Here is a 26,341-nt window from a genome sequence, read left to right as displayed (position 1 = left end):
TCTGTTATGCATGGGTATCTTAGTACCTAAGCTTCAATTAAAATGTAAGAAAAGACACCCACCCATATCAGTTGAGTAACATAACAAGTGCACTACAAAAGCATGAAAACACCAAAAGAAATAATAATTGGAGATTTAAAATGAAATGCACCTTAGGTTTGATGAGACAGTGTCCTTGAAATCATGGACACGCTTAGCTTCGGAATACACATGAGAGGCTCGCTGGAATAACCATTAAGCATGTCAGAAGATCAACTTGAAGAACAAATAAGTTGCCATTCATTTCAAACATTAAAAAAAAAAAAAAAAGATCATATTCTTAGTACAAACCGACTTTAATATCTATTCCCGCATGAATACTTTCTTATAGATGATTTGGCATGAATCAAAGCAAACTTAACCGCAAAACACTTCAGACTTTGGAATTTAATCATACATTGATCAAGGTAATCCACAAAGCTTAAAACTAAAGTCATATAACTAGCAACAATAACTTAATTTGAGAGATTCTATTACTAGCTTATTGGAACATATGGTAATTGATATCAATGTTTTAAGACCTGGACCAGACCAGACGTTCGGACAATTAGACTCGGGAACCAGAGACCATTCTGATTTTTTAGAACCCTGGGTTTTAAATTTCTCAAAAATGGTAGAACTGGTCACAACCCAGCAGAATTGTTGAAAGCCGGCTGCATTTTGATGACACAACCGGGTTTAACAACCCACCCAAGTTGGTAAATGCTCTAAAACCTAAAATGCATGTCTTAACATTCAAACTTGCAACCTAACATTTAGCTAAGTTAGCTTATTACCATTAATCCATCTTGATATTTGTGCTTAAATTTGTGTTTCTAATATATATATATATATATATATATATATATATATATATATATTCACATAGTAGAAGTCACTGATTGTAGTTTTAGATAAATTCCTTGTGAAGAGAAAGAAGAAGATGAAGAGTTTCAGCAGTAGAGAAGAAAAGAGGAGAAGAAAAGGAGTAGGATGTCAACCAGAATTGAATTAGTTCTGCCACCAACCTCTCTTTGTATTATATACTCAACTTAAAAGAATAAGAGATTACAAGAATGCCCATAGTAGGGTGGCTACTTAAGTAGTTGAACAGTTACAACTTAAAAACATAAACTAATGGGCCTAAAGCCCAACAACTTCATAACTTAACAACTTAAAAATAAGAAATAAGTAACTAGGCCCAATAACTAGAAATCGGCCCAACTCAACACTCCCCCTCAAGTTGGGAGTAAATGTCACACATTCCCAACTTGCGTAGATCATGCTCCAACTTGTTTCTTGCAACACCTTTTGTGAGAACATCAGCAAGTTGCATATCAGAAGCTATGTATGGGAGACAAACTTCCCCAAAAGTCACCCTTTCTCTGATGAAATGCCTATCCACTTCAATGTGCTTAGTCCAGTCATGTTGAACTAGGTTATGGGCAATGTTAATTGTTGTCTGGTTATCACGGTACAACATCATAGGTTCTTTTGCCTGTACATCAATCTCTCCCAATAGGGAACGGATCCAGAGAAATTCTAAAACTCCATGTGCCATGGCCCTGTATTCTGCTTCTGCGCTTGATCTTACCAACACAGTCTATTTCTTACTTTTCCACGAGACTAGGTTACCCCCAACAAGGGTGCAGACTCCTGAAGTATTTCTCCTGTCATCAAGGCATCCTACCCAATCAGCATCTATATAAGCCTCTAGCTTCAACTGTCCTTGATCAGCAAATAGTATGCCTTTGTCTGGGTGTCCCTTCAAATAAGCAAGAATCCTGTCAACAGCCTCCCAATGCTGGACTCATGGAGCATGCATGTATTGACTCACCACACTCACTGCATAGGAGATGTCTGGTCTTTTCATACACAAATACAGCAACCGCCCCACAAGTCTCTGATATCTCCCAATGTCCTTTACCAGCTCACCTTCTGATGCATTAATTCTGTGATTCTGATCAATAGGAGTACTGACTACCTTTGTTCCAAGCTTCCCTGTTTCTTGTAGAAGATCCAGAACATACTTCCTCAGAGAGATAAAGATTCCATGTTTTGATTTTGCAACCTCAATGCCTAATAAGTACCTAAGCTCTCCAAGATCCTTAATTTCAAATTCCCTATGTAGATTCTTCTTCAAACTGTCAATCCCACTTACGTCATTCCTTGTAACAACAATATCATCCACATAAACAATTAGGATTGACACCAAGGATCCCCTCCGCTTCACAAACAATGTATGGTAAGATTGAGTCTGAGTGTAGCCAAAAGCAACCAAGGCCTTCCTGAACCTGTCAAACCATGTTCTGGGTGACTGCTTTAAACCATAAAGTGACCTCTTAAGTATGCATACCTTTCCCTTTTCAGCATCACTGTAGAAACCAGCAGGAAGACCCAATATACACTTCCTCTTACAGATCTCCATTTAAGAAAGCATTCTTCACATATCCGAACAGAAGTCATCTTTGCAACTGGTGCAAAGGTTTCTAAGTTATCAATGCCATAGGTCTGTGTGTACCCTTTTGCAACAAGTCTGGCCTTATACCTTTCTATACTTCCATCTGCCTTATATTTAATTGTGTAAACCCATCTGCATCCAACAGTCTCCTTGCCCTCAAGTAGATCCACAATCTTCCATATTTGATTCTTAATTAAGGCTTCCATCTCTTCCTGCATAGTTGTCTTCCCCTCAGGTTTGGAGAGAGTCTCATGGACACCTGGGTATAGACACAAAGTCAAGAGAGGAAAGGAAAACACGGTAGGAAGGAGAAAATCCACTGTAGGATAAATACTATGAAATACAATGAACAGTACACTTTCTCTTCCCTTTTCTGACAGCTAGGAAGGTCCAGGTTATCTGTAATGGGATTAGTAGAATCAATGGGAATTGAAACAGTAGAGGGGTCAAGAGGAATACCTGAATCTGTGTCAGCTGAATCTGAAATCTCCAAGGAACCGACAAGAAGTGATGTGAGTTCTGCTGCAGTGGAATCAACCTCCCTGTGAAGTCTCTGTCATGAGTAACGCTGAGAAGCAGGACACAAGGGAGGTGGTAAGGCAGGTGATATAAGAGGATCAGACACAGTAGTGGACAAGAACTGGAACCGGAAGAGGGACAGGCTGCTCAACTCACTTCCCCAAAACACTCCCCCTAAGAAGGATTCTTCGAGAAAAATGATGTGGACTCAAAAAATGTGACATCCATAGTAATATACCGACTCCTAGAGACTAGATCATAGCAGCAGTACCCTTTCTGATTTTCTACATATCCAAGGAAGACACAATTCTTTGCCTTCGGATCAAACTCCGAACAATGAGGACCAAGAATATGTGCAAAGCAAACACACCCAAACACTCTAAGAGGAATATGGAACATTTCCCCTCTGGAAAAAGGAGACTGAATGAAGTGTTGAATCCAAGTATATGGGAGGGCACCCTATTAATCAAAAAGACTGCTGCGATAATTGCATCACCCCAAAAACAAACTGGAACTATAGATGTGATCATCATGCTCCTTGCAATCTCAGCAATGTGCATGTTCTTCCTCTCTGCAACACCATTCTGCTGTGGACTGTAGGAATAACTGCTCTGACGGACAACACTATATTCTAACAGATATGAAGAAAAATGTTTTTCAAAATATTCCTTGGCATTATCTGATCTAAACACCTTTATTCGTATCCCAAACTGTGTTAGCACGATCTGATGAAATTACCTTACCAAGGATGGTACCTCATCTCGGGATCTCATTAAGTAAATCCAAGAATATCGAGAAAAATCATCCACAAATAAGAGAAAATATCGATAACCACCCATAGAAGGAACATGATAAAGTCCCCACACATCAGAATGAATAGCATCAAAAGGAGATGAACATCTTTTATTACTAGCTTTAAAGGAATGTCTACACTATTTTCCAACTTGACAACCTTCACACTCCAAACTTGACAAATTAGCAGACTCAAAAAGCTTTGGAAACAAGAAACTCAAAAAAGAAAAAGACAAATGACCTAAGCGATTATGCCAAAGCATAATTTGACTCACAAACCTTGACTCACTATCCCTACTGACATGATGACCTTGATGAGGACACACATCCAGGAGGTAGATTCCATTCACTTCACGACCACTCCCAATCGTCCTCTTTGAATCCAGATCCTACAAAATAGAATTACCAGGAGAAAAACATTACTGAACAGTTCAGGTTCTTAGTCAAACTACTAACAAATAACAGGTTAGTACTCAATCTGAGAACACAAAGGACAGAGGGAAGGGAAATGGAATCATTAATCTTGACAGACCCCTTCTTAGCAATGGGAACATGAGATCCATTAGCTGTAGAAACTCTGCCTCTTCTATAACAGAGCTAGTAAGAGGAAAAGATAGTGAAACTATGAGTTATGTGCTCTAAGGCTCCAAAGTCTATAATCCAATGAGGTCCCTCATTACCTGTATTAGAAACATAATTTGCAGTGGCATGTGAACTACCTGTGTGAGCAAAGGAAGTAGAGTGTGCTCCACCAGAACCACCTGTACCTGGCTGTCCACCTCTTACTGAATTAGAATTGACTGTATCCCGCTGATTCAAGAACTGCCCATATCTCTCAAGTTCGGCCCTCACTACAGCAACTGCAACAGACTCTAGAGTAGTTGTAGTGGAAGGGGCCGGTATGTCTCCAGTGACTGCCATGTGAGCATTTCCTTTCTTGTTTTTTAGTCTATTCGGCACCAAATGAGGATGAAGCTTCCAACAAGTATCTCTTGTGTGTTTAAGCTTCTTACAATAGTCACAAATCAAATCCTTTTTGTCTTCCTTCTTGATTTCACTGCCACCCCAGTCTCCACTTTGTTTAGGTCTCACAGTGCTAACCATGGCTGATTGATCAAAACCAAAATTTTTCATCATCACATTTCTCCTGCTCTCTTCCCCTGACACAAAGGCATATGCTTGGGAGAGTATCACTGTCCCTAGAAAGAATGTGTTGTCTTGCAATATCATACTCAGGATTAAGGCTAGCAAGATATTCAAAAACCCTATACTTCTCTAGGATCTTCTGATAAGCAACTGCATCCTTAGTGGTTTCTCAAACAACTGCCTCCAGATGGTCAATCTCTTGCCACAGGGTTTTAAGGGCTGAAAAGTAAACAACAATAGGTCTATCTCCCTACCTTGTAACAATAATCTAATTTCTCAATTGATAAGTCCTAGCAAAATTCTCCCTCTGTGAATAGTAGGGTTGTTCATAAGAATGCCCAACCCGACCAAACCGACCAACCCGGACCGACCCAACCCGAGTCGGCCAGGTTTTCACCCGTACTGGTCGGTTTTGGGTTGAGCACATACAAAAACCGATATATCGGATCGGTTTCGGTTTTCTTGCTTAAAAACCGAAACCAACCCGACCCAAACCGACCTAGAGATCTACTAGTTTGGTAGTTCCTACTTCCTAGTTTGAGTAGTTTCCTAATTCCTACTAGTCTTCTACTTCTAGACTTCTACTAGAACTAGAACTCTAGAAGGCCCATTAGGCAATTACAATTAGAATTCAATTAGGTGTCCTTTTTTAGTTTTTTACCTAGATTAGAATTTAGAAGGTTTCTAATTTTTTATTTTATTGACCACTTTTGTCTTCTCTTAAAATCTTCTATTCTCTAACTTGGTTGGTCCGCCCCCTCATTCCCTCAAGCTCAACTGCTCAAGTCTCATTCTCAAAGTCTCAACTTCAGTCATTCAAAGGTTAGTATTTATTTATTTATTTTTTAATTTAATGCATGTTACAAGTTGATATATTTTCTGTGTTTTGTTTAAGTTTAAGCTTTGAAAAAAAAAATCCAGTTAATGATGATATATTTGCACAAAAAACTTCAGTTTTGTATGAAAAACCTAATCTATTTAAAATTTTAAGTATATATTTCGGTTTTAATTTAAATATATTTTATATTTAAAACTATTAAATAAAGATATTTCAGTTTTACATAAAAACCAAAATATCTGAAAAATTTTATATCTAAAAAAATATATATTCTGAAATATATGAGATATATATTTCCAGAAAATATATATTCCAAATTTCCAATATATTTTATTTGTATGTATATTTTTGTTTATATATATATATTTTAAATACATATTTCAGTTTTAAATATATTTCCAGAAAATATCTTAAAAAAATAAAAACTTCAGTTTTCAGTTTTTATGAAAAACCTAATCTATTTAAATATATATTTCGGTTTTAATTTAAATATACTTTATATTTAAAACTATTAAATAAAGATATTTCAGTTTTACATAAAAACCGAAATATCTGAAAAATTTTATATCTAAAAAATATATATTCTGAAATATATGAGATATATATTTCCAGAAAATATATATTCCAAATTCCCAATATATTTTATTTGTATGTATATTTTTGTTTATATATATATATATATTTTAAATACATATTTCAGTTTTATTCGGCTTTGTACAAGGGCAAAACGGAAACCGACCCAACCCGACTCAAACCGACCACGTCGGTTTGGCCTATCAGTGGGTCAGTTTCGGTTCCCACCTTAGGTAACCCAACTAGGTCGGGTCGGTTGGGAAATCCCACTAAACCGACCCAACCTGACCCGTGAACACCCCTAGTGAATAGGTTTCTGCAACCCCATCCCATATTTCCTTAGTTGTATTTGCCCACAAAAAATTTTTACTTATATGGGGCAGAATTACACAGCCAAGTTATCACCATATAGTTTTCCTGTACCCACCAGGAGCTATTAGTTTCGGGTTTCACTTCTTCACCAGCGATATACCCTAACTTCCCATGAGCACCAATGGCCATCATTGTAGATTGTGACCATTCTAAGTAATTTGAACCATCCAACTTAACTGTACTAATAATGGTTCCAGCCTCAAAAAGGTCTCTGGTACCTCCTCCCACTGGTCTCATTTCACTCCCGGGCTTGTTTTCAACACCATTACCCTCCATAATTATCAAAAAGGGGGTAAAAAGTTACTGTAATATGCAAGAATATCAAATAAATCACTTTTGGTACCAACGACACCTTTCTGGTGCCCTAGATGGTCCTCCCACAAAAGATTCCTTTTTTGCAAGATGAGAGAAGAGAGAGAAGAGGCAGTCGCTCTCTCCAGAAACCTCCAAAACAAGTAGGACTTGAACCGCCCCCCTCAAAATACTCCAAGGAACCCTAAAAAATTAGGGTGCCACTTCCTAGGTTAAAATTGAAGAGTCCAACGGAAACAGGACTCTCCCCCTTTCTCCAGTTTCTCCTGATTTTGATGGGAAACCCTAGACCAGCTACAGGGCAAAACAAATCCACCAAAAAGTCCAAAAACTAGGCTTACCTGAGATCTTTGATCAGCCTCTTAAATCACCATGCAATCGGCTGATATAGGGCTGCATGATCGAACAGCTCAAGGAACCTTCGGCTTGCTCTGATACCAAGTAGAAATCACCGATTGCAGTTTTAGATAAATTCCTTGTGAAGAGAAAGAAGATGATGAAGAGTTTCAGCGGTAGAGAAGAAAAGGAGTAGGATGTCAACCAGAATTGAATTAGTTCTAGCCGCCAACCTCTCTTTGTATTATATACTCAACTTAAAAGAACAAGATATTACAAGAATGCCCTTATTAGGGCGGCTACTTAAGTAGCTAAACAGTTACAACCTAAAAACATAAACTAATGGGCCTGAAGCCCAACAACTTCTTAACTTAAACTTAAAAATAAGAAATAAATAACTGGGCCCAATAACTAAAAATCGGCCCAACTCAACACACATAAGATATAAAACAATGAGTTAACCATCCCGCCAATGCATAAGATGTGTTATGTTTTGCAAAAAGTTCTAAATATATTAAATATGCAAATCACAGCCAAAACGTTTGACCCACAACCCGGGAAGCATTCCAGTTTTGTGTCTGGTCCCAGTCCTAAAACACTGATTGATATAATCAAATAGTTGGGTTTAATACATCCAAAAGAGCTATTCTAGTCTTAAGCTTTTGCACAAACAGGCCAGACTTTGAAGAGAGGAGGCTCAAGTCAGGGTGGCATCCAGCATACAACTTAAGGAGGCCTACCTCTACTTCTCTCAAAGTCATTACATTACTTAGAAATGTTTATGCAGGATCTAAATAGGTGCCTTCTCCCTAAAAGACCTACAGCTCATGAGGATTTGCACAAAAAAACTTGTTCAAAATGTTAAGAATACCATTATGGATCATCGGTTTAAACTTCTGTATAAGCTTTCTCTTAGTAACTATAGATTACTCACAGATCATGCAACTAATGAAAAAATAATAAAAGAATATAAGTTATGTGAGCAACACACCCCATGATAAATCCTCCCTATAGTTCCTGAATTTGAAGGTCATCTACTGTTAAAATTGATTCCAAATCTTTTAAACATGGGTTGGAATGGTCGGTTTCCCTTTTTTCAGTTTATGAATTATAACAACTTCCTTGGAGAAGTTAACTTTGTTATATCAATCACAATATCAGCGCTTTGCGGTAGATATTTGTGCAAGGAACATGTTTCTTCCAAATCTTGCACAACAAGACAGAGATTTTGAATAAGGGATTTACAATTGAGAAAAGCAATGTCCCCAGAAGCAACTTATTATGATATTGAGCTGCTATAACACAGTTCAAAAATTTAGAGGGTGGCCCATACAAGATTTGAGTTCTATCCTTTTAGATAATGAGCTTCCATAAATGAAAGCAACAGATAAAAAGTTAGAAAGTAGTTAAAGAGATAGGGAATAGCAATGATAAAAGAGAGTGAAAGTATGGTCCATGTTGTGTGGGAGTAAAAAGGAACTCCAACCAATTTGCTTTGGATATGGTTGCTGATTCAAAGTGGTTGAGATTAAGGCTGAGTTGAGTTGAGCTGTACTGCTTTGATCTGCAATTGTAGAATTACAAACCAAAGCTTGAAAATTCACGAATATATGGATGAGTATATCTACAAATTGGTGGTTCAGAGTGGAAATACCCCTCATGGCCCACGGGCAATGATTCTGGTAATCTGGTGATTAAGCTACAGTGCATTCTACATCAAAAATCCATTTAAACATGAATCTTTTCTGTGGGACGATGGAGTGATGTAGCCAAACCCAAATAGTTGGAATAAGGCTCATTTTAGTTAAGCTGAGTATGCATATCAAGAAGCAACAGATAGACAGGGCAACTGTCAAGCAACCTAATTCAGAATCCCATATTTATACAAGAGAATTTTCCAAAAACCCAAGATCCAGGGCATAATCAGAAGCATGAAGCCTCAAAGAAGCTACAAGATATGTACCTCATTAGACTGTATGTTACCACATATACAATGTAGAAAGCACAGAATGAAGAGACAATTTTCAATTGCATCACCTCATTTGAACTAAAACTGAACCTTGAAGGCTTTGTACTACACATAATTATGATACCAAAGAAATTCTAAAAATACAACTCAAATCTAAGAAATTACCTGAAATAACTTAAAGTGCTTTGCAGCTCTTAGTACATCCAATGAGGTTGGAGAACTACCCAAGACAGAAGGCAGATTTTCCTCCATGATTTTCTCAATTTCTTCAGCAGTATACGGCTCCTCCTTCAAAAATTCCTGCAAGGCAGAGAAGGAAAACATAAGCTGATTGATGATAATATAAAATAAAAATTATCTGCAAATAACAAGAGCAAAACTATGAGAAAAAATTGTCCCTTTTGCTTCTTAAAACTTTGTCAAACTCAAATGATATGGAGGTAGAACATTGTAAAAGGAAAGAGAAAAAAATAACAAAAAAAAGGAAAGGAAGGATGAAAGAAAACTAATCTAAAATATTTTGTGCCTAGAAGTGAAAAATGTATAAATAATATAAGATCAAATTTAAAGCAGAAAAATAGAAAAGTAAAAAAAACTTATTAAGTGATAACAGCTGTAAGATCCCAATAGAAAGTAAATTATAGAACTTACAATTTTTTAAGGTTAAACAGCTAATATAAGGTACCAAAAAAATTAGAAGTATAGAAGCTAGGCAAGAAAATATGAGGAAAAAATATGTGATACCTTGACAGCAAGAACAGGATCTAAAGAACCACAACTGCTAGAAAATGACACACATAATCCCTCAACATCAGAAAGAGTTTTCACTTTGGAGATAGCTTCCTGTGGCTTCATCCCAAGCTTTATACCAAGGACAACCTGCAGATGTTTCTTAGAATCTCAATATCTTAGCCAAGGTTCAAAGTATTGATACATATTGTAGTGCATCATACAATATGTATTGGTTTCCAGGGTCACCACCATGTGAAATACTAATAGTTAGGTTTTATTAATAGGTTTAAACAATAATAAATATAAGAGTATCCTGATAATAAATAAATAAATATAAGTATCCAGATAAAAAGACTGAAGTTTGATGTTCTTAACTAAGCATTCCCCCAAGTAGCCAAGCCCTCGGTTTGGAAGATCTTTGAAGACTGTAAGTAGGAATACAAAAAGTAATGAAAAGCCCCATATTTCACAACTTGTCCATGCATAACCTCAACCAGAACAAAAGGTATCCTGATAAAAAATTGGCAGAACAAAAGGACTCCTATCAGTGATTGTTCATTTTCACTTTGAATCCTAGATCCTTCAGGTTGCTGCTCAATTTTTTTTATTGCATTGTGGTCATATGAAAGGTTTATTTAAATTAATGTCTCTTCAAACTACAATAAGGATCAGGTTGAGTACTGTCCATTATGAAAGAAATGCCATTAAGAAAAAAGTATGAGACAGAAAGAGTAAAGAAAAAGGCACTTATAGTAGACTCTCTCTTAAGCAAGAAATTTCCCTCCAGGAGTTTCTTAAACCAATTCCAGCACCAGCAAGAATTTTCTATTGCTTCAGCTAGTAGGCCTACATTTATTTCCTGACGTGAGTGCCATTTATTACACTACACCCCCCCCCCCACAAGGTGGTAGGGGGGACCAATCACACAGCTGAAAAACTTGCCTTTTTTGCAATCCCTCCTTTGATTATGCCATCTTTTATCCTGTCAATTTCTCCATAGAACTCACATGCCTCTGTTTCAAGAACACCAGTGCCTTTACATATTAAATTCTGTAATTGTTATCTTTTGTTGGTATAAATTTGGTCCAGGTCTGATGTCTATTAAACCCAGAAAAAATACATAAGTTAACAGTGACGCCATTAAATAGTAAAGATAAGTATGGCACTTACCAGTAACATAACAAGAATTCAAAGAACAACCAAAAGAAAATGTCATCATATTTTAAAGAAGAGATTGGAACCCAACTATAAACCAAGAATTTTACCACTGAGAAAAGTAAAATTCACCCATCATCTACCAAAAAAAAAAGAGAAAGGAGAGAGAAAAAAAAAAAAGAACTCTTCCTTGGTAAAGATTCACACCAAAATTGCTCAGCCATTAGGCAGTAGCATTTATCTTAGTTGTTCCTTTCATCATACAAATCAAGGCTCCAATGATTGTTAATATATAGAACATGTAAATTGCCACACATCCACAATTGTTCCCAAGTTTCAAAATTATTTTTAACCATCATAAGTAATACTGGACCTCATAATCAACTCAAATAATTTAACTTGTTTTCTGAAGTGATTGAACCTCACAATTGTTCCCAAGTTTCAACATGCAACTTGTTTACTGAAGTGATTGAAGATTCTTTGTCACAATACCGAACCTCATAATCAAACCACTAAAATAATTTAACTTAGAATGAAGCCAATGGTTTTTTTAGAGTGCAGATTGAATTTGACAAGCATGAGCATGTAGGTTCAAGTCTGAGAAAAGCCACTTAATGCCAAAAAAGATGTTGAAGGTTAGGTCCATATCCAGTCCACCCCTCTCCAGACCCCAGATATCTGAGACCAACATTGGCTAATGACCTTTTCACATAGCATTTGACACTTGATAAACAAATCAAGTGGTACAAAATCTAAAGTGTCTTGGGAGCCTGACATTGGGAAAGTGATATACTAGAAGCAAAACTTCTTTGCCAATATAACAATGAAATGCCAAAACTTACAGCTGCTAGACGACATTCTACAACCCGGTTGTTGTAATTTGTCGCAGCAGTTACTGCTTTCTGAGATTCTGCCAACGAATGGGCTATCACAAAAGATCCACCAGCAGGAAGTTGCACATCAGTTGCACAGATAGGGTTGAAATCAATCAGTTCCGCAAACCCAGCCTTTGCCATGACAGAAATTGCCTGTGAAACAACAAAAATCAGGTGTGGTGAACTAGCAAATATAATCCATAAGCATATATGTATCTTTCCATTCAAAGAACAGGGATTATCAAAAATCATTTAATCAACCATACAGTGCAAGGAAATGGTGATTCAACTAGGGCACAACTGTGGGTTGTGTTACAAGAAAGAAGGGCTAATGACATGAAGTACAGGCATCTAATAGTAGAAGGCATTCTCATGTTGTTACGAGGTGGCTGATGAAAAATCACAAGGGTCCATGGAGGTACAAACATTTAATTAAGGAGATAAAAGAAATGTTTTTTTTTTTTGTGAAGAAGCATGTAGAAATTAAGGGCCACTGTTACATGGGTACCAACATCTGCCAATGGATTGACAGATAGTTTAGCAAAACAAGGGGCATTAAGACTTCTTAGATGAGGTGATTAACAGAGGCTAACCACCTTTGAGGGGCTATGTGATGATGTATGAAAACACAACACATAGTGCTACTACATCCAGAACTGTTATTCATCAACAAAAAATTATACAGTGCAAGGAGGCCTGGGGATTAGGAGATTGAAGAATTTTAACATTGCTCTGTTGGGAAAGTGGATGTGGAGGTTTGGATTGGAAAGAAGTAGGTGGTGAAGAGACTTAAATGCTGCTAAATACGGAGGAGATTGGATGACCACTTCATCTTTGCCCTCTTTAGGTTGCTCCTTATGGAGGAAAAGTATTGGCATTCATCCAAGGTTCAGCAGAGGACTAAGCCCTAAATTGGGTAATGGTGAAAGGCTGGCCTTTTGGAAAGACCCTTGGTGCAGCGACTGCCCTCTCTCAGAGTTGTTTCCACAGCCATTTGAGATTTTCTGAGAATCAGGATGCTGTGGCAGACTGTTATGAGTCTAATGGTAGATCAGCAATCTGGTGCCCTTCATTTCGAAGACACTATCAGGACTGGGAGATTGTTAAATTTGTTGAGTTGCTTGAGCTAATCTCAGCTCAGTCTGTGGATATAAATAGTGATGACAATTGGAGCTGGAATTGGAATGCTGATGGTCTTTTTCAGTCAAATCTTTTACCCTCTGGTGTGGGCTGTGTCTCTGGACAGGTGTTTAACTAAAATTAATGTCTAAAAGGGTACATGTCCAGGACCAGTTGTTTGTGCTTTGCAGGCAGGCTTTGGACGAAACCAATCACTTGTTCCTGCATTGCTCTGTCACCTCCTGACTCTGGTGGCACTACATCTCAGCTCTGGGATTAACTTGGGTAATGCCTGGAAGAGTGATGGATCTCCTTTGGTGCTGGGAAGTTCAACGTCTCTCTAAACTTGCCAGCAGTGTGTGGGTCTCTGTTCCATCTGCAGTGATAAGTACCATCTGGACTGAAGGAAACAGCAGGCTGTTCCAGAAGACTTCCAAGGAAATGCATGATTTAACATCATTTTCCTTTGGGAAGTTGGTCTCTTGGGTGTCAGCTGCAAAGAGGCCTCAGATTTCTAACCTGGGGGTGCTGTTGAGGTCCAGGAGTTTGTGGGATTTGTAATGTTTCTAGCTGTTGTAATGCCCGTCCAAGGTGTTCTAGTCTGTTATACTCTATCTAAGTTTAATAAAATTACTTTACCTTTTCTCCAAAAAAATAAAGGAGAGAACGTCCATCTATATGCCTCTTCCCCCTAGAAGGCCTAATTCACTTTCGCCTACATGGAGGGATATGTGTAGGTACACAAGGGCAGCAACCATTTGGTCAATATGGGAAGAGAGAATTGTTAAATTTTCCTAAGAAGAAAAATGCAATAAGCCATCATTGAAAACATTTTGATAAAGATGGGTCATTGAATAAAAGCAGTAAGCATTTTCAACCCATTTTCAGTGGATGGCATTCTTAAATGATGGCAATGTATGGTATTTTTGATGGGTCATCGAATAAAAGCATTAAGCATTTTCAACCCATTTTAAGTGGATGGCATTCTCAGATGATGGCAATGTATGGTATTGTCTTCATCTTCAAAAACCAGAATGGCTACCTTTTGGTCTCTACTAATGACAGGGAACTTGGTATTATCAAAATTTGATGGATGTAGTATGGGGAAGCCAGGAGATTCATGCATTCATGGTGTTTTTAGGGAGAGCAATGGCACCATTCTGGCCATCTATTTGGGACCTATTGGCAGGAGTGACTTGATAAGTGTAGAGAACACTGATGTGGGCCCCACTGCAGTGGTCCCCACTGTGTTCGTAGGACAGCAGTGTAGTTATTTGTTTCAGTTATAGTAGCGTCAGTTTGAGTCAGTTTGTTAATTCAGTTGTTATTTATTTCAGTTTTTATTTACTTTATTTATTATGTAAGTACCAAGGGCAGATGTGTCATTTCCATTATGTACTAAACATAACCTATAAATATTAAGAGAGTGGCGGCGGCAGATCTGTTAGAATCTGTCCCGCCTTTCAACAACTTGTGTTCTCTTGCTTCTCTTCTATTCTCTCACCTTTCTCTCACTTTCTCTTCTGTTTTGCAAACCTAAAACCTTTTAGGATTCAAGACTGATTACAGTCTTAATCTTCTACTTGGTATCAGAGCCTATCTAGGGCTTCTCGTGTGTGTCTAGTCCAACTAACCACATGAGGACTAGCTAGGGCTAGAAGCTTTGAAGAAGTTTTTCGGTGGCTGAATCTTGGAGATTACCAGGAGAGGTTCGCAGCAGCTGAAGACTTGCCGCGTCTTGCAGAGAGTTGGTAATCAGGAAGAGGCAGCGAAGGTTAGGGTTCAGGTAACCCTAGAAGACAGTAAACCGAAGACAGGTAATCAGTAAGTAAGTTTTTTTTTACTGAGTTTCAGAGGCTGCAACCAGCCGAGATAGGTTGGACCTATCTAGAAAGAGGGGCCGAACTGTGTTCAAGTTTGTTCTAGGGTTTAGCTTGCCGAACTGTGGTTAAGTTTGTTTCTAGGGTTTGACTGTTGGGCCGAACCCTCCTCTTCAAAGGTGATTAGTTTTTAGGGTTTTATATTGCCCTATGACAAGTCCCACTTGTGCAAACTGCTTGGAGAGTGCAGCTGAGCACTTACTTCAAACCTACAGTTGAAACCCTATTTTTGCTTTCGCAGCAGTGGGCCCCACAGTAGTGATTTCAGAAAATAGCATCTCAGGTTGATAGGCTGCCTGGTAATGTGCATGTCGATTGATTTCAGATCAGATTTTAGTTGATTTCTTGCATATACTGTGATAGGCGATTGATTTCAGATCAGATTTGGGTTGGTTTCAGATCGGATCAGATCAGATTTGGGTTGGTTTCGGATCAGATCTCAGACTTACTTGCTTGACTCTGTTTTCTGGTATAATTGCTCTAACAGTTTGTAGCCACTGAATCTTGATCAAAGATGGAGTTTAAGGGTCAGGGAGAAAGTAGTTTTGGAAACCACAGTTATGGTAATGTATCTGAAATCGGGTTTCAGATTACAACGATGAGATTTGATGGGTCAAATTATTTGGAGTGGGCGCAATCAGCCATAATGGCTATTGGAGGAAGGGGAAAACTGGGTTACCTCTTGAGAGATGTGAAAGAACCTTCCAAGGATGACCCAACATACACCAAGTGGGTTCAAGAGAACTATTTAGTTATGGCATGGCTGTGTAATTCTATGTAGCCACATATCAGCCGAAATTACTTGTGGGCAAAGACAGCCAAAAAAATATGGGATGTTGTGAAAGAAACTTATTCCCAACCCCTTAATGTTGCCAGAGCCTATGAACTAAAGTTTGAGGTGAACAGCCTTAAACAAGGAGAGAAGCCGGTTTCTGTCTACTTCTCTACCTTGAAATCCTTGTGGCATGAGATCGACCATCTAGAGACCCTTGAGTGGGAGAGTCCCAAAGATGCACAGACTCACAGAAAGCAAGTCGAGACGAATAGGGTATTTGAGTTTCTGGCTGGTTTGAATTCAGAATGACATTGTGCGACAACAGATATTGACAAGAGATAGTGTGACCCTTTCTCAAGCATACTCCCTGGTGCATAGTGAAGAGACCAGGAGGAAAGTTATGATGCAGCCTCAGCCCTCTTTCCCAGCCTTGACATCTATTAAACCCAAGCCAGGGGGTGACTCAGAAAGAGACCGAAAGAAGGAAGATAAACGGGATCCGGTATGTGAACATTGCAAGAAACCCAAGCACACAAAAGATACTTGTTGGAAGCTACATCCTCACTTGGTCCCAGCAAAACTAAGAAATAAGAAGGGTAATGCTCATATGGCAGTGAACACTGATTCAACATCCTCATCAGGCATATCCCTGGAGACTTTAGCTGCTGTTCGGGCTGCCCCCATACAGTTGGAAAAGGAAGTTGGGAGTTCAGCTCAGTCATCTCAGTCACCATCAGCTCCTGCCACATCTGCATTTGCACATTCAGGTATTCGAGCCTCAGCTTACCATGCTTCAACTCCAAGTAATACTGACCACTGTTGGGTAATAGATTCAGGTGCATCCGACCATATGACTAGTTTGCCATCATTGTTCACTTCTTATCACTTGTCCTCTGGCCGAGATAGAGTATCCATTGCTGATGGCTCTCTTGTTCCCATTTCGGGCAAGGGGGACATCAAGCTATCGAATACTATCTCTTTATCTTTTGACTTGCATGTTCCTAAGCTTGATACTAACCTACTTTCAATTAGTAGTATTACCAAACACATGAACTGTTCAGTAACCTTTTTCCCTGACCAATGTGTTTTTCAGGATTTGGAGACGAGGAAGGTGATTGGGACTGGCCGTGAGACGAACGGGATCTATCTGCTTGGAGAGAGTTCTCATCGGGAGGAGTCAGTGGATAAGAAATCTTTTGTTTCCCAATCTATGAGTCCGGTTATGCTTTGGCATAACCGATTAGGTCATTTGTCTTTTAAGTTTTTGAAGGGTCTATTTCCTGCTTTATTTGAGTTTGTTGAGTTATCAAAGTTGAGGTGTGAGAGTTGTGAGTTTGCCAAACATTGTAGAACCTCTTATTCTTTAAGTAATAAAAGGAGTAATTCCTCTTTTGATATTGTGCATACTGATGTTTGGGGGCCATATCATATCTCTTCTATGGGTGGGTACAAATATTTTCTACTATTTGTTGATGACCATACCCGGTTTTCTTGGGTCTATCTTATGCGTTCTCGGGATGAGGTTTCAGGGAAACGGTTTGTCTCCATGGACGTCACCTTCTTTGATGAGACACCCTATTATCCTAGGGTTTCTCCTCAGGGGGAGAGCAGTGAGAGTGGGGTTGTTTTGAGTTTCTTTCCTCAGGGGGAGAGCAGTGAGAGTGGAAGTGGGGCTGGTAGAAGTGGGGTTGTTCCTTTACCTATTCCACTAAGTAATGAAGGTTGTAGTGGTGAGGGTGGTCAGAGGGAGCCGGAGTTGAGAGTCTATCACAGGCGATGCAGGCAGGTTGATCCTAGTCTTCGGCAGTCCCGGCCAGCTCCAGTTCCTTCTGCGCCTCTAGATCCAGAGCCTACTGAGATACCTCTCACTGTTGCCACTTCCCCTCCTGTGGATGACCTTGATCTCCCTATTGCCATTCGCAAAGGGAAACGACATTGCACCACTTCTACAGCTCACAGCATCTCACAGTTCTTATCCTATGATCGTCTATCACCATCTTACCAGTCCTATCTCACTTCCATTGCCGATGTCCCTATTCCAAGAACAGTGCAAGAAGCCTTATCAGTTCCAGAATGGAAAGATGCAATGCAAGTCGAAATGGATGCCCTGTTGAAGAATAACACTTGGGCACTGATTGACCCACCAAAAGGAAAGAAACCGGTGGGATGCAGATGGGTGTTCACTGTGAAGCATAATGCTGATGGCTCTATTGAAAGGTACAAAGCCCGGCTGGTTGCAAAGGGGTTCACTTAGACTTATGGTATAGACTACTTGGAGACCTTTGCCCCAGTAGCCAAGATGACCACCATTCGAGTTTTGTTATCCCTTGCAGCAAATCATTCTTGGCCCCTGTTTCAAATGGATGTTAAAAATGAATTTCTTAATGGAGACTTACAAGAAGAGGTTTACATGCAGTTGCCTCCTGGATTCTATGATACAGAGACAGGTAAGAAGGTTTGCCAACTGAACAAGGCATTGTATGGTTTGAAGCAGTCACCTAGAGCCTGGTTTGATAGGTTCAGATTAGCCCTTGGAAGGTTTGGTTATGTACAGGCCCAGTCAAATCATACACTATTCATCAAGAGGGTGGAGTCCTCTCTGACACTACTAGCAGTATATGTTGATGATATTGTGGTGACAGGAAATGATAGTCATGAGATTGAGTCCCTCAAACAGCTCCTTCATCAAGAGTTTGAGGTGAAAGATCTTGATGCACTACGGTACTTTTTGGGTATTGAGGTTGTTAGATCCAAGCAGGGGATTTTTATCTCTCAGAGAAAATATGTTCTAGATCTGTTGGCGGAAACTAGAAAGTTGGGTGTTAAGCCGGTCGATACACCCATCGAACAAAATCACAAGATTAGTGCAGAGAGTGGGGAGCCTCTTGAAGACAAAGTTATGTTCTAACGGTTGGTTGGAAAGCTTCTATATCTCAGCCTCACTCGGCCAGATATCAACTATGCAGTTAGTGTTGTTAGCCAGTACATGCACTCCCCTAGAACTTCTCATCTTCTTGCGGTAGAGAGAATATTAGCATACTTGAAGAGATGCCCGGGTAGAGGTATATTGCTCAAGAACAATAATCACATGCGGGTGAAAATCTATACAGATGCCGATTGGGCTGGAAGTGTTGATGACAGAAGGTCTACCTCTGGATATTGTGCCCTGGTGGGAGGTAACCTTGTCTCTTGGAGTAAGAAGCAGAATGTTGTTTCCCGCTCCAGTGCTGAAGCGGAATACAGGTCAATGGCTAATGGAGTGGCTGAAATCTTATGGTTGAGGTCACTACTTGAAGAGTTGGGTATTGACTATGAAAAGCCCTTAATGTTGTATTGTGATAATCAGGCAGCTATTAATATAGCCCACAACCCAGTGCAGCATGACAGAACTAAACATATCGAAGTTGATCGACATTTTGTGCGAGAAAGGGTCACATCACAAGAAGTGTGTCTTCCGTACATCACATCTAATATGCAGCTCGCGGATATCCTCACCAAGGTTGTACCAAGGAAGAAGTTAGAGACAGACCTATCCAAGTTGGGCATGATAGATATCTACTCCCAACTTGAGGGGGAGTGTAGAGAAATCTGATGTGGGCCCCACTACAGTGGTCCCCACTGTGTTCGTAGGACAGAAGTGTAGTTATTTGTTTCAGTTATAGTAGTGTCAGTTTGAATCAGTTTGTTAATTCAGTTGTTATTTATTTCAGTTTTTATTTACTTTATTTATTATGTAAGTACCAAGGGCAGATGTTTCCTTTCCATTATGTACTAAACATAACCTATAAATATTAAGAGAGTGGCCGCGCCATATCTGTTAGAATCTGTCCCTCCTTTCAACAACTTGTGTTCTCTTGCTTCTCTTCTATTCTCTCACCTTTCTCTCACTTTCTATTCTGTTTTGCAAACCTAAAACCATTTAGGATTCAAGACTGATTACAGTCTTGATCTTCTACTATAAGATTGGAGCTACTGGCTGTATGCCAAGGACTGAGATTGGGAATTGGGAAAAATCCTTAACTATAGAAACTTCATAGTTAAAGGGGACCTCATGTTATAATTGATTGGTTTAAAGATGACAATCTAAGGATTTGGCATCACATGCAATCGTGAAAAAAGTGAGAAGCCCAGCTAGGGAACTCAAAAGTCAAAACATCCTTTACATAGGTCTAAACTCTAAAGAACTGCAAATAGTTCAGCATATACTTTGGTTAGGCAGGGTGCGAGCAGAAATCAGCCGTTTTAGGGGACCACTGACCCAGAAAATGAGGTTATATAGTTGTAGATACACAACTGATGGGAAAGGGTATTGCAGAAATAAATCTTGAAGTCTGCTAAGCAAATATTCTCTCTGTACTCATATTAACTCTTTTTCACATAGCGACAAAATGTTTGATGCTACCAATAAAATCCAGCTGTCCACTCAGCCTTACATCCCACCTTGTATTAGTGACATCATTTCTCCATGCAGTAAAATTAGGGTAGGTCAATCGGACAATAAACTTAACTGACATAATTAAGAAACCATTCTTTGTGAAAGAAAATAATTCAGGAAAACTAATAGAGAACCAAACAAGTGAAATAACAAAAATCTCACCTGGTCCATTCCACCAGATTGTGTTCCAATATGGCGTTCACATTCACATGTAAGTTGTGCAATTTCTTTCTACAATAAAAGGAATGAGCAGGCTATTATTCAAAAGAAAAAGAAAGAATCAATATATGCATTGAATGCTCTGGTTGGTTTCCTGTCTATTCAGCATGGCAAAAGCAACTATATTTACCAAGCAACTTAACCAGAATAAACAAAAGTAGTTCTCAGTGAAATCTTGACTACTTGATAGTAATTTCAGACTGCATTAATTAAAGGAATTGCAATAAGATATTCATTGAAAGGCATTAAAAGAGAACAGAAAGTGTATTTTAAAATTATGAAGAAAAGATCATCCACGTGCATAATGTAAATGTCTGAGAATATAATATGACAACTAAAAAAAAGAATTTTCATAGGTTCATCTAGCATATACTCAACTCAACAAAGCCTTGTACCAACTATATGGGGTGAAGAAAGAGGACTTCGCAGGGGGCACCCATCGTAGTACAGGTTAATTTGACATATATATGGAACCAAATTTATTGAAAATCATTATAAGACATTTATGTACTTGTAAAACATTGTATTTTGTATCAACAATATTGAAATTAAGCTGCTAGCAAACAAAATTTTAAATGGGGAGGGGGCGAGAGAAAGAGGGAACAATATGTCTCACACATAGTGCACATAAAATAAACTAGTCAGTCTCCATTCCAGCACTGAATTTCTATATTCAATAAGCAAATAGCTGCAATACCAAATACGAGTTCCTTGGAAAGTAACTAACGCTTCACCAAAAAACTTCAGTACCCCAAACAGTAAGAATGAGGTGCTTGTTGGAAAATAAAGACAACAAAGCAACAGGAAATTTTGTTGCAGGAAATTTCTCCCATAAAGGATTATTCCTTGGTAGATTTATCACTTTGCAAAAGAACTGGATAAAATTTCATAGTTCTACCAAAATGTTCTTCATCCACCAAGGAGAAATGGATAACATGAACCTTATGCACAAGAATTTAATGAAGGGAAATGAAGCTAAGCAAGACCAATTTTTCTTTTGGTGGTTAATAATGGTTCCTCTTTTTTCTTTTTCTTAAATTTTTTTGACAAGTTACTTTTTCTTAAAAATTGAATAGTATGTTAATATAATCTGATAATGATTTTCAATGACAGCTGGGACTGAGATAGGATCTACTATTTACAGTAAAAGCAGTTTGTATGGACCTCAACCCTCTAAAATAAGGGCTTTCTGCTTCTAAGCTTTCCATTTGATGAAAAGTAACACTTGTGAGGTCCTTTAAAGGAGAATACCACTTTGTGTCCTTTTATTCCATGGGTACTTTCTCCAAAAAGCTAGTTGAGAGATCACTTTCCATTTACTAATCCTTTGCAATTTATCCTTGGTATTTTGGAAGCATAAAATTTCTTTATCTGCTATTATGTTGGACTGGTCATCAGAAATGAAGCATCCACTCAGTCCATTTTCCTTTCCCTCCAAACCATTTGAGGGAGGGGGGTTGGGGGGAGTGCAGAACTTGCAATGGAGATGCCAGAGGCAACATCTCTATATGTATATATCTATATATACACAGTTAAACACATGTTTGTATGCATATACACATAGAATCATGCAAATGCAGTTTTCTTTTTCTTTGTTTTTCTTTTTTTTGCTTACATACAAATACACGAGGAAATCCTGCCAATTTCATAAAATAATACTCATTAAGAGTTGCATGCTATAGAAAACCCATACGAACATTTTGAAAATAAGATGCAAGAAGTTGATACTATCATAGAGATCAGTACTATAAGAATGGTACACTTGGTGTTGATGAGGGAGGAGTTCAAAGGGGTCGCTCAATAGACTATTTTGAAGGGCTGCGGCCAGCCTGACACTGCTCTGCAGTTTTTGGCTACTTGAATACTCCTAGAAGACAATCGAAAATTCATCATTGAGTGGCATAAGCATAAAATTTAAATTTTTATGGATTGATCTGACGGCCCTTTGGATTTTTGACATCTACTCAGAGAAGCTAAGAACAATGGATATGGCACAAAACAGAATGGAATAGTGAAACAGGATTCATGTAGCCAACCCCATATAGTTGGGACAAGGCTTAGGAATTAGCATCCATTATGAACCTCTCATTTGCATGGATCCCTAGACCTGCCAGTGGCCTAGCAGATTCTCTAGGGCAGAATGGACACAGAAGAGTTTTTTTTTTTTTTTTTTTTTTTTTTTTTTTGGGGGGGGGGGGGCGCACTGGGCCCAAGGTAAAATTGTAATTCTATTTTCAATTTTACTTCCTATTTTATGTCAGTCCCAGGCTATTCGTGTATTAGTCCCATCATCTCCAAGCTTTTTGGAATGATAGCCTTAATATTTTCTGAAATTAACACAAACTGGTTACTGCTGATGATAAAAAAAAAGATCCATTTGGACAGAGAAGAGGTCCACTTGTCATGATTTTGAAAGATAGGCCTTGAAGACCAGGCAAGTAAGCAAACAAAAAAGAACTTTGGAAGGATTAAGAGCAACACCTTTGGGAAATTCACACCAAAAGCAGCCATTATAGCAATAGTAGAAGAGCAAACAAATGCTGCTGAGCTTGATAGTCCAGACCCTGCATAAAAATAACACTAAACGAATTTGACTTCATTATGAAACAGAAAACTATAGTACTAAGCAGGATAGCTTTCAATTAAACAGAACTGATGCTGCATTTTATCAAAAAAAAGAAAGAAAGAAAGAAAGAAAGAAAAGAACTGATGCTGCATTACAAGCAAAAATCAGGGAGAGTTACCTGTAGGAACTGTCCCATCAACAAGGACATCAAGTCCAACTGGTACACCAACATCTACACCTTTAGATTTGGCATATTCATAATATCCTTTGTAACTGAGGAAAAATAGAAGACAATTTCTTATCAAGAAATTTCATTAGCAAGTGTCTTACATAGTTGTCAAGGAATATAGGCAATTCTAGGCAACAAGGAGAGCCTATTGACCATATAATGGAATTTAACCCAATTTTTTATCATTAACAGATCAGAAATAATTTTATTAATAATGTAATTATGATATTGGTACATATCTTGGAGAAGAATCAAAATGGGTTTACACTGAGGGTCAGAACTTAGGCCATGCCTTTTTGCAATAGCTATGGATGAACTACAAATTTACAAGAGAAGATCCCGTGGGCATTTTGTTTGCTGATATATGGTAATAATTGATAAGAATGAAGTTGGTCTAAATGCAAGGCTAGAACAACAGAGATTCTTTAAATTAAAAGGTTTCAAGATATGTCAGCCTAAGGGGCTGCTTGATAATGGCCAGAGTTGCAAACAGTATAACCAAAGTAAGAGTGTCATATCTCACCCACAGATAAAATAATGACCCCATTTGTGGTTCTTCAAATCAACATCCTGCACAGATGAATAAGATCATGCATCTTGGCATAATATAAAGTTCATTTGCAAATGCGAAAAGGAAGATAAAAAAAAATTAAGGCTTTCAATAATGTATTAACCCATTTCTGTTTTTTCTGTTTATTCTTGTTTTGAATTGATGTAATACTTTGTTAGAAGAGGTAACAGCTCGTGCCTCTTCATGGGTTTCCTGTATTGCCTTAATTTCTGGATTAATAAATTATTCTCATTCATCAAAAAAAAAAATAATGTATTAACCCATTAACTCATATTAGTGCCTTATTTGTAATTCTGGCTGACATTAACTTATCATGAGCATATGGATGGTAAAGCATGAGCCAGTGTCAGAATTACAGCACACAAGGGAGGAAACTCAAATATAGGAGCACAGTAAAGCTGCAAAGAAAACCTTGGACAGCAAAAAAAGTAAGTTCTTTTCGTTGTACATGACACTTTGTTTCCTTTTGTTATTAACATACTTTACCCCTTCTCATAAAGGAAAAAACAAAAAAAAAAAAAAAAAAAAACAATTTCATCCAGAATGCATCTAGTGAAATAAGTGTTTTTTTCTTTAAGAAAAAGAGGTAAATTATGCACTAGACTAGTGTCTTTTTAGTAATCAGGCCTAAGTTTTTTTTTTTTTTTTTTTATGAATGTAATCAGGCCTTAAGTTCATTAATTTCTTTGCATATTTTACCTTTTATCAAAATCTAAAGAACCGCATGTGATTAGATGCCCATTCATGCATAGTTTTATAGTTTACATTCTCAATTATCCCCCTGTAACCCTTCATTGATGACTTCTAAGGAACTAAAGATATAAGCCAATTACCAATGAAGGGAGAGAAAGAGAGAAGGACTATTTCAAATGATTAATAGTCATCAGAACGCTCTTGAACCAGAATGTGCACATCAACATACGGCATAGAAAACAAAGTGCGTGATATGTTAGTAGAAGTAAATGGTGGTAAGGCAGGCAGAGTTGAGTGTATCTTGGACTACCTGGGTCTTCTCCCAACGAGTAAAGGGAATTTACTTTGCAAGGGAAGGTGAAAATTGCATGATAGAGACAGAAATTAGAAGAATAAACAAGTTCACATTCACCTGATTAGGATCAGCGGGATAAGTACACATTGTATATTTATCATTCACATTTGCGATTCTAAGCTGGGGAGACTCTCCAGCGTCATGCTTACGGATCGCGACGATTGTGTCCTGCCTTATGGCCATCGGCAGCACGGAGTATCCCTCATAATCAATATGCTCTCCGATCAAATTCACTCGACCTGCATGAAAGACCAGAAACGAGGGTTGAGTCTCCGTAGTCCCCTTAACGCAATTGAAGGCTTCAAAGCCAAATAGGTGTGTCAATTAGGGGGAAAGACAAAGAATTCGTTTCGCTTAGAACTCTAATAAACAAAAGCAAGATGAAAGCAGCGGAACTCGAAGGAGCAATTCGAACTGAAAACGAAGCTGAGACAAAACAGAAGAAGGGAGGAAACGGAGAAAAAAAGAAGACCTGGAGATCGAGCGAAAACATCAGGTTGGTGACCGAAAACTTCAAGAAACTTGGCTTTAAGCTTATCGAATCGAAGCTGAGCTTCTTCAAGCTGGGATTCATCCCCATAAACTGGTTCGAGGGTGGAGTAAACAGGGATTGGCAGTTCTTCGTGTTTTGCCATTGAAGTGAAGAAGAGATTGAAGCGTCACAGAGTTCTTTGCAATTCAAACCACAGTTTCGGGTGATACACTCACTTTTTGCCTTGATCTTTGTTTTTCCGGAAATTCGGTTTGGTACAAAGGGTAATGACGTGAAGTGGTAGACCTTTTTCTCGGCTTGTATTAATCGATTTGGATGAAATAAAGGGAACCGAGGAGGAAAGCGTCCAAATCTTTCTCGCTATTCCCAGAAACAAAATCGACAAGTTTAGTAAGAAATACCGATTTATTGGCGGCAATTTATATCAGAGGAACTTGCTAAATTCAGCACAAGAGCAATCTGGACCGTACGTCTCCTGGTTCATTTTGTATGTTGGGTAGCAAAGCAAGGTGGGACCCCTTTCTTTCTCTTGCTAATCCTAACTTTGAACGTACTCATTTGTCGCAGTTTTTTATTGTTTTTCTTTTTTAAGTATTTTTTGTTGATAAACACCCGTTTGTCTATTAGTCGTGAGAGTTGAGACCATGGGTGGACGCGTTTTTAAGTACGTCGGGATAATGACAAACATTATTAAATTGCATTTATGTTTTTTTTCGTTTTATTATTTTTTTAATTGGGTGCGGTAGCAACTTGCTGGCAAGGTGGGCGCGTTGTTAAGTACTTCACGATAATGGAGTTAATTCTGATTTTATTCTTTTGGGTAAATTTATATTTATTTATACTATTTAAAAAAGTATAAACGGTCTTAAGAATATTTTTCGAATTTTTTAAAGACAATTTACTTTTTT

The 26,341-nt window shown here is 38.2% G+C and overlaps 1 protein-coding gene across 2 annotated transcripts in view; it reads right to left on the bottom strand.

Moving 5' to 3' along the window:
* The window catches only part of GALK (Mevalonate/galactokinase family protein), a 35,016-nt gene extending 9,037 nt beyond the window's left edge, over positions 1-25,979 (bottom strand). Inside the window, exons 1-10 of one of the 2 annotated variants that reach the window (XM_088977377.1) lie at positions 25,413-25,979; positions 24,998-25,179; positions 23,845-23,891; positions 23,271-23,365; positions 23,008-23,090; positions 20,470-20,538; positions 12,066-12,251; positions 10,081-10,215; positions 9,502-9,636; positions 152-222 (exon numbers count right to left, since the gene is read on the bottom strand). In XM_088977377.1, the coding sequence (XP_088833503.1) occupies positions 152-222; positions 9,502-9,636; positions 10,081-10,215; positions 12,066-12,251; positions 20,470-20,538; positions 23,008-23,090; positions 23,271-23,365; positions 23,845-23,891; positions 24,998-25,179; positions 25,413-25,575 (1,166 nt within the window). In that variant the 5' untranslated portion in view covers positions 25,576-25,979. The remainder of the gene's footprint in view (positions 1-151; positions 223-9,501; positions 9,637-10,080; positions 10,216-12,065; positions 12,252-20,469; positions 20,539-23,007; positions 23,091-23,270; positions 23,366-23,844; positions 23,892-24,997; positions 25,180-25,412) is intronic. The other variant, XM_088977378.1, reaches the window with a different exon arrangement.
* Between the last annotated feature and the right edge of the window lie 362 nt (positions 25,980-26,341).

This window comes from Nelumbo lutea, chromosome 3 (assembly GCF_056320005.1).
Source record: "Nelumbo lutea isolate HS-2025 chromosome 3, American lotus-T2T, whole genome shotgun sequence".
NCBI classification, from domain to species: domain Eukaryota; kingdom Viridiplantae; phylum Streptophyta; class Magnoliopsida; order Proteales; family Nelumbonaceae; genus Nelumbo; species Nelumbo lutea.
The sequence above is the reverse complement of the archived record's forward strand: the minus strand, read 5'-3'. Positions and strand labels throughout refer to the sequence as shown.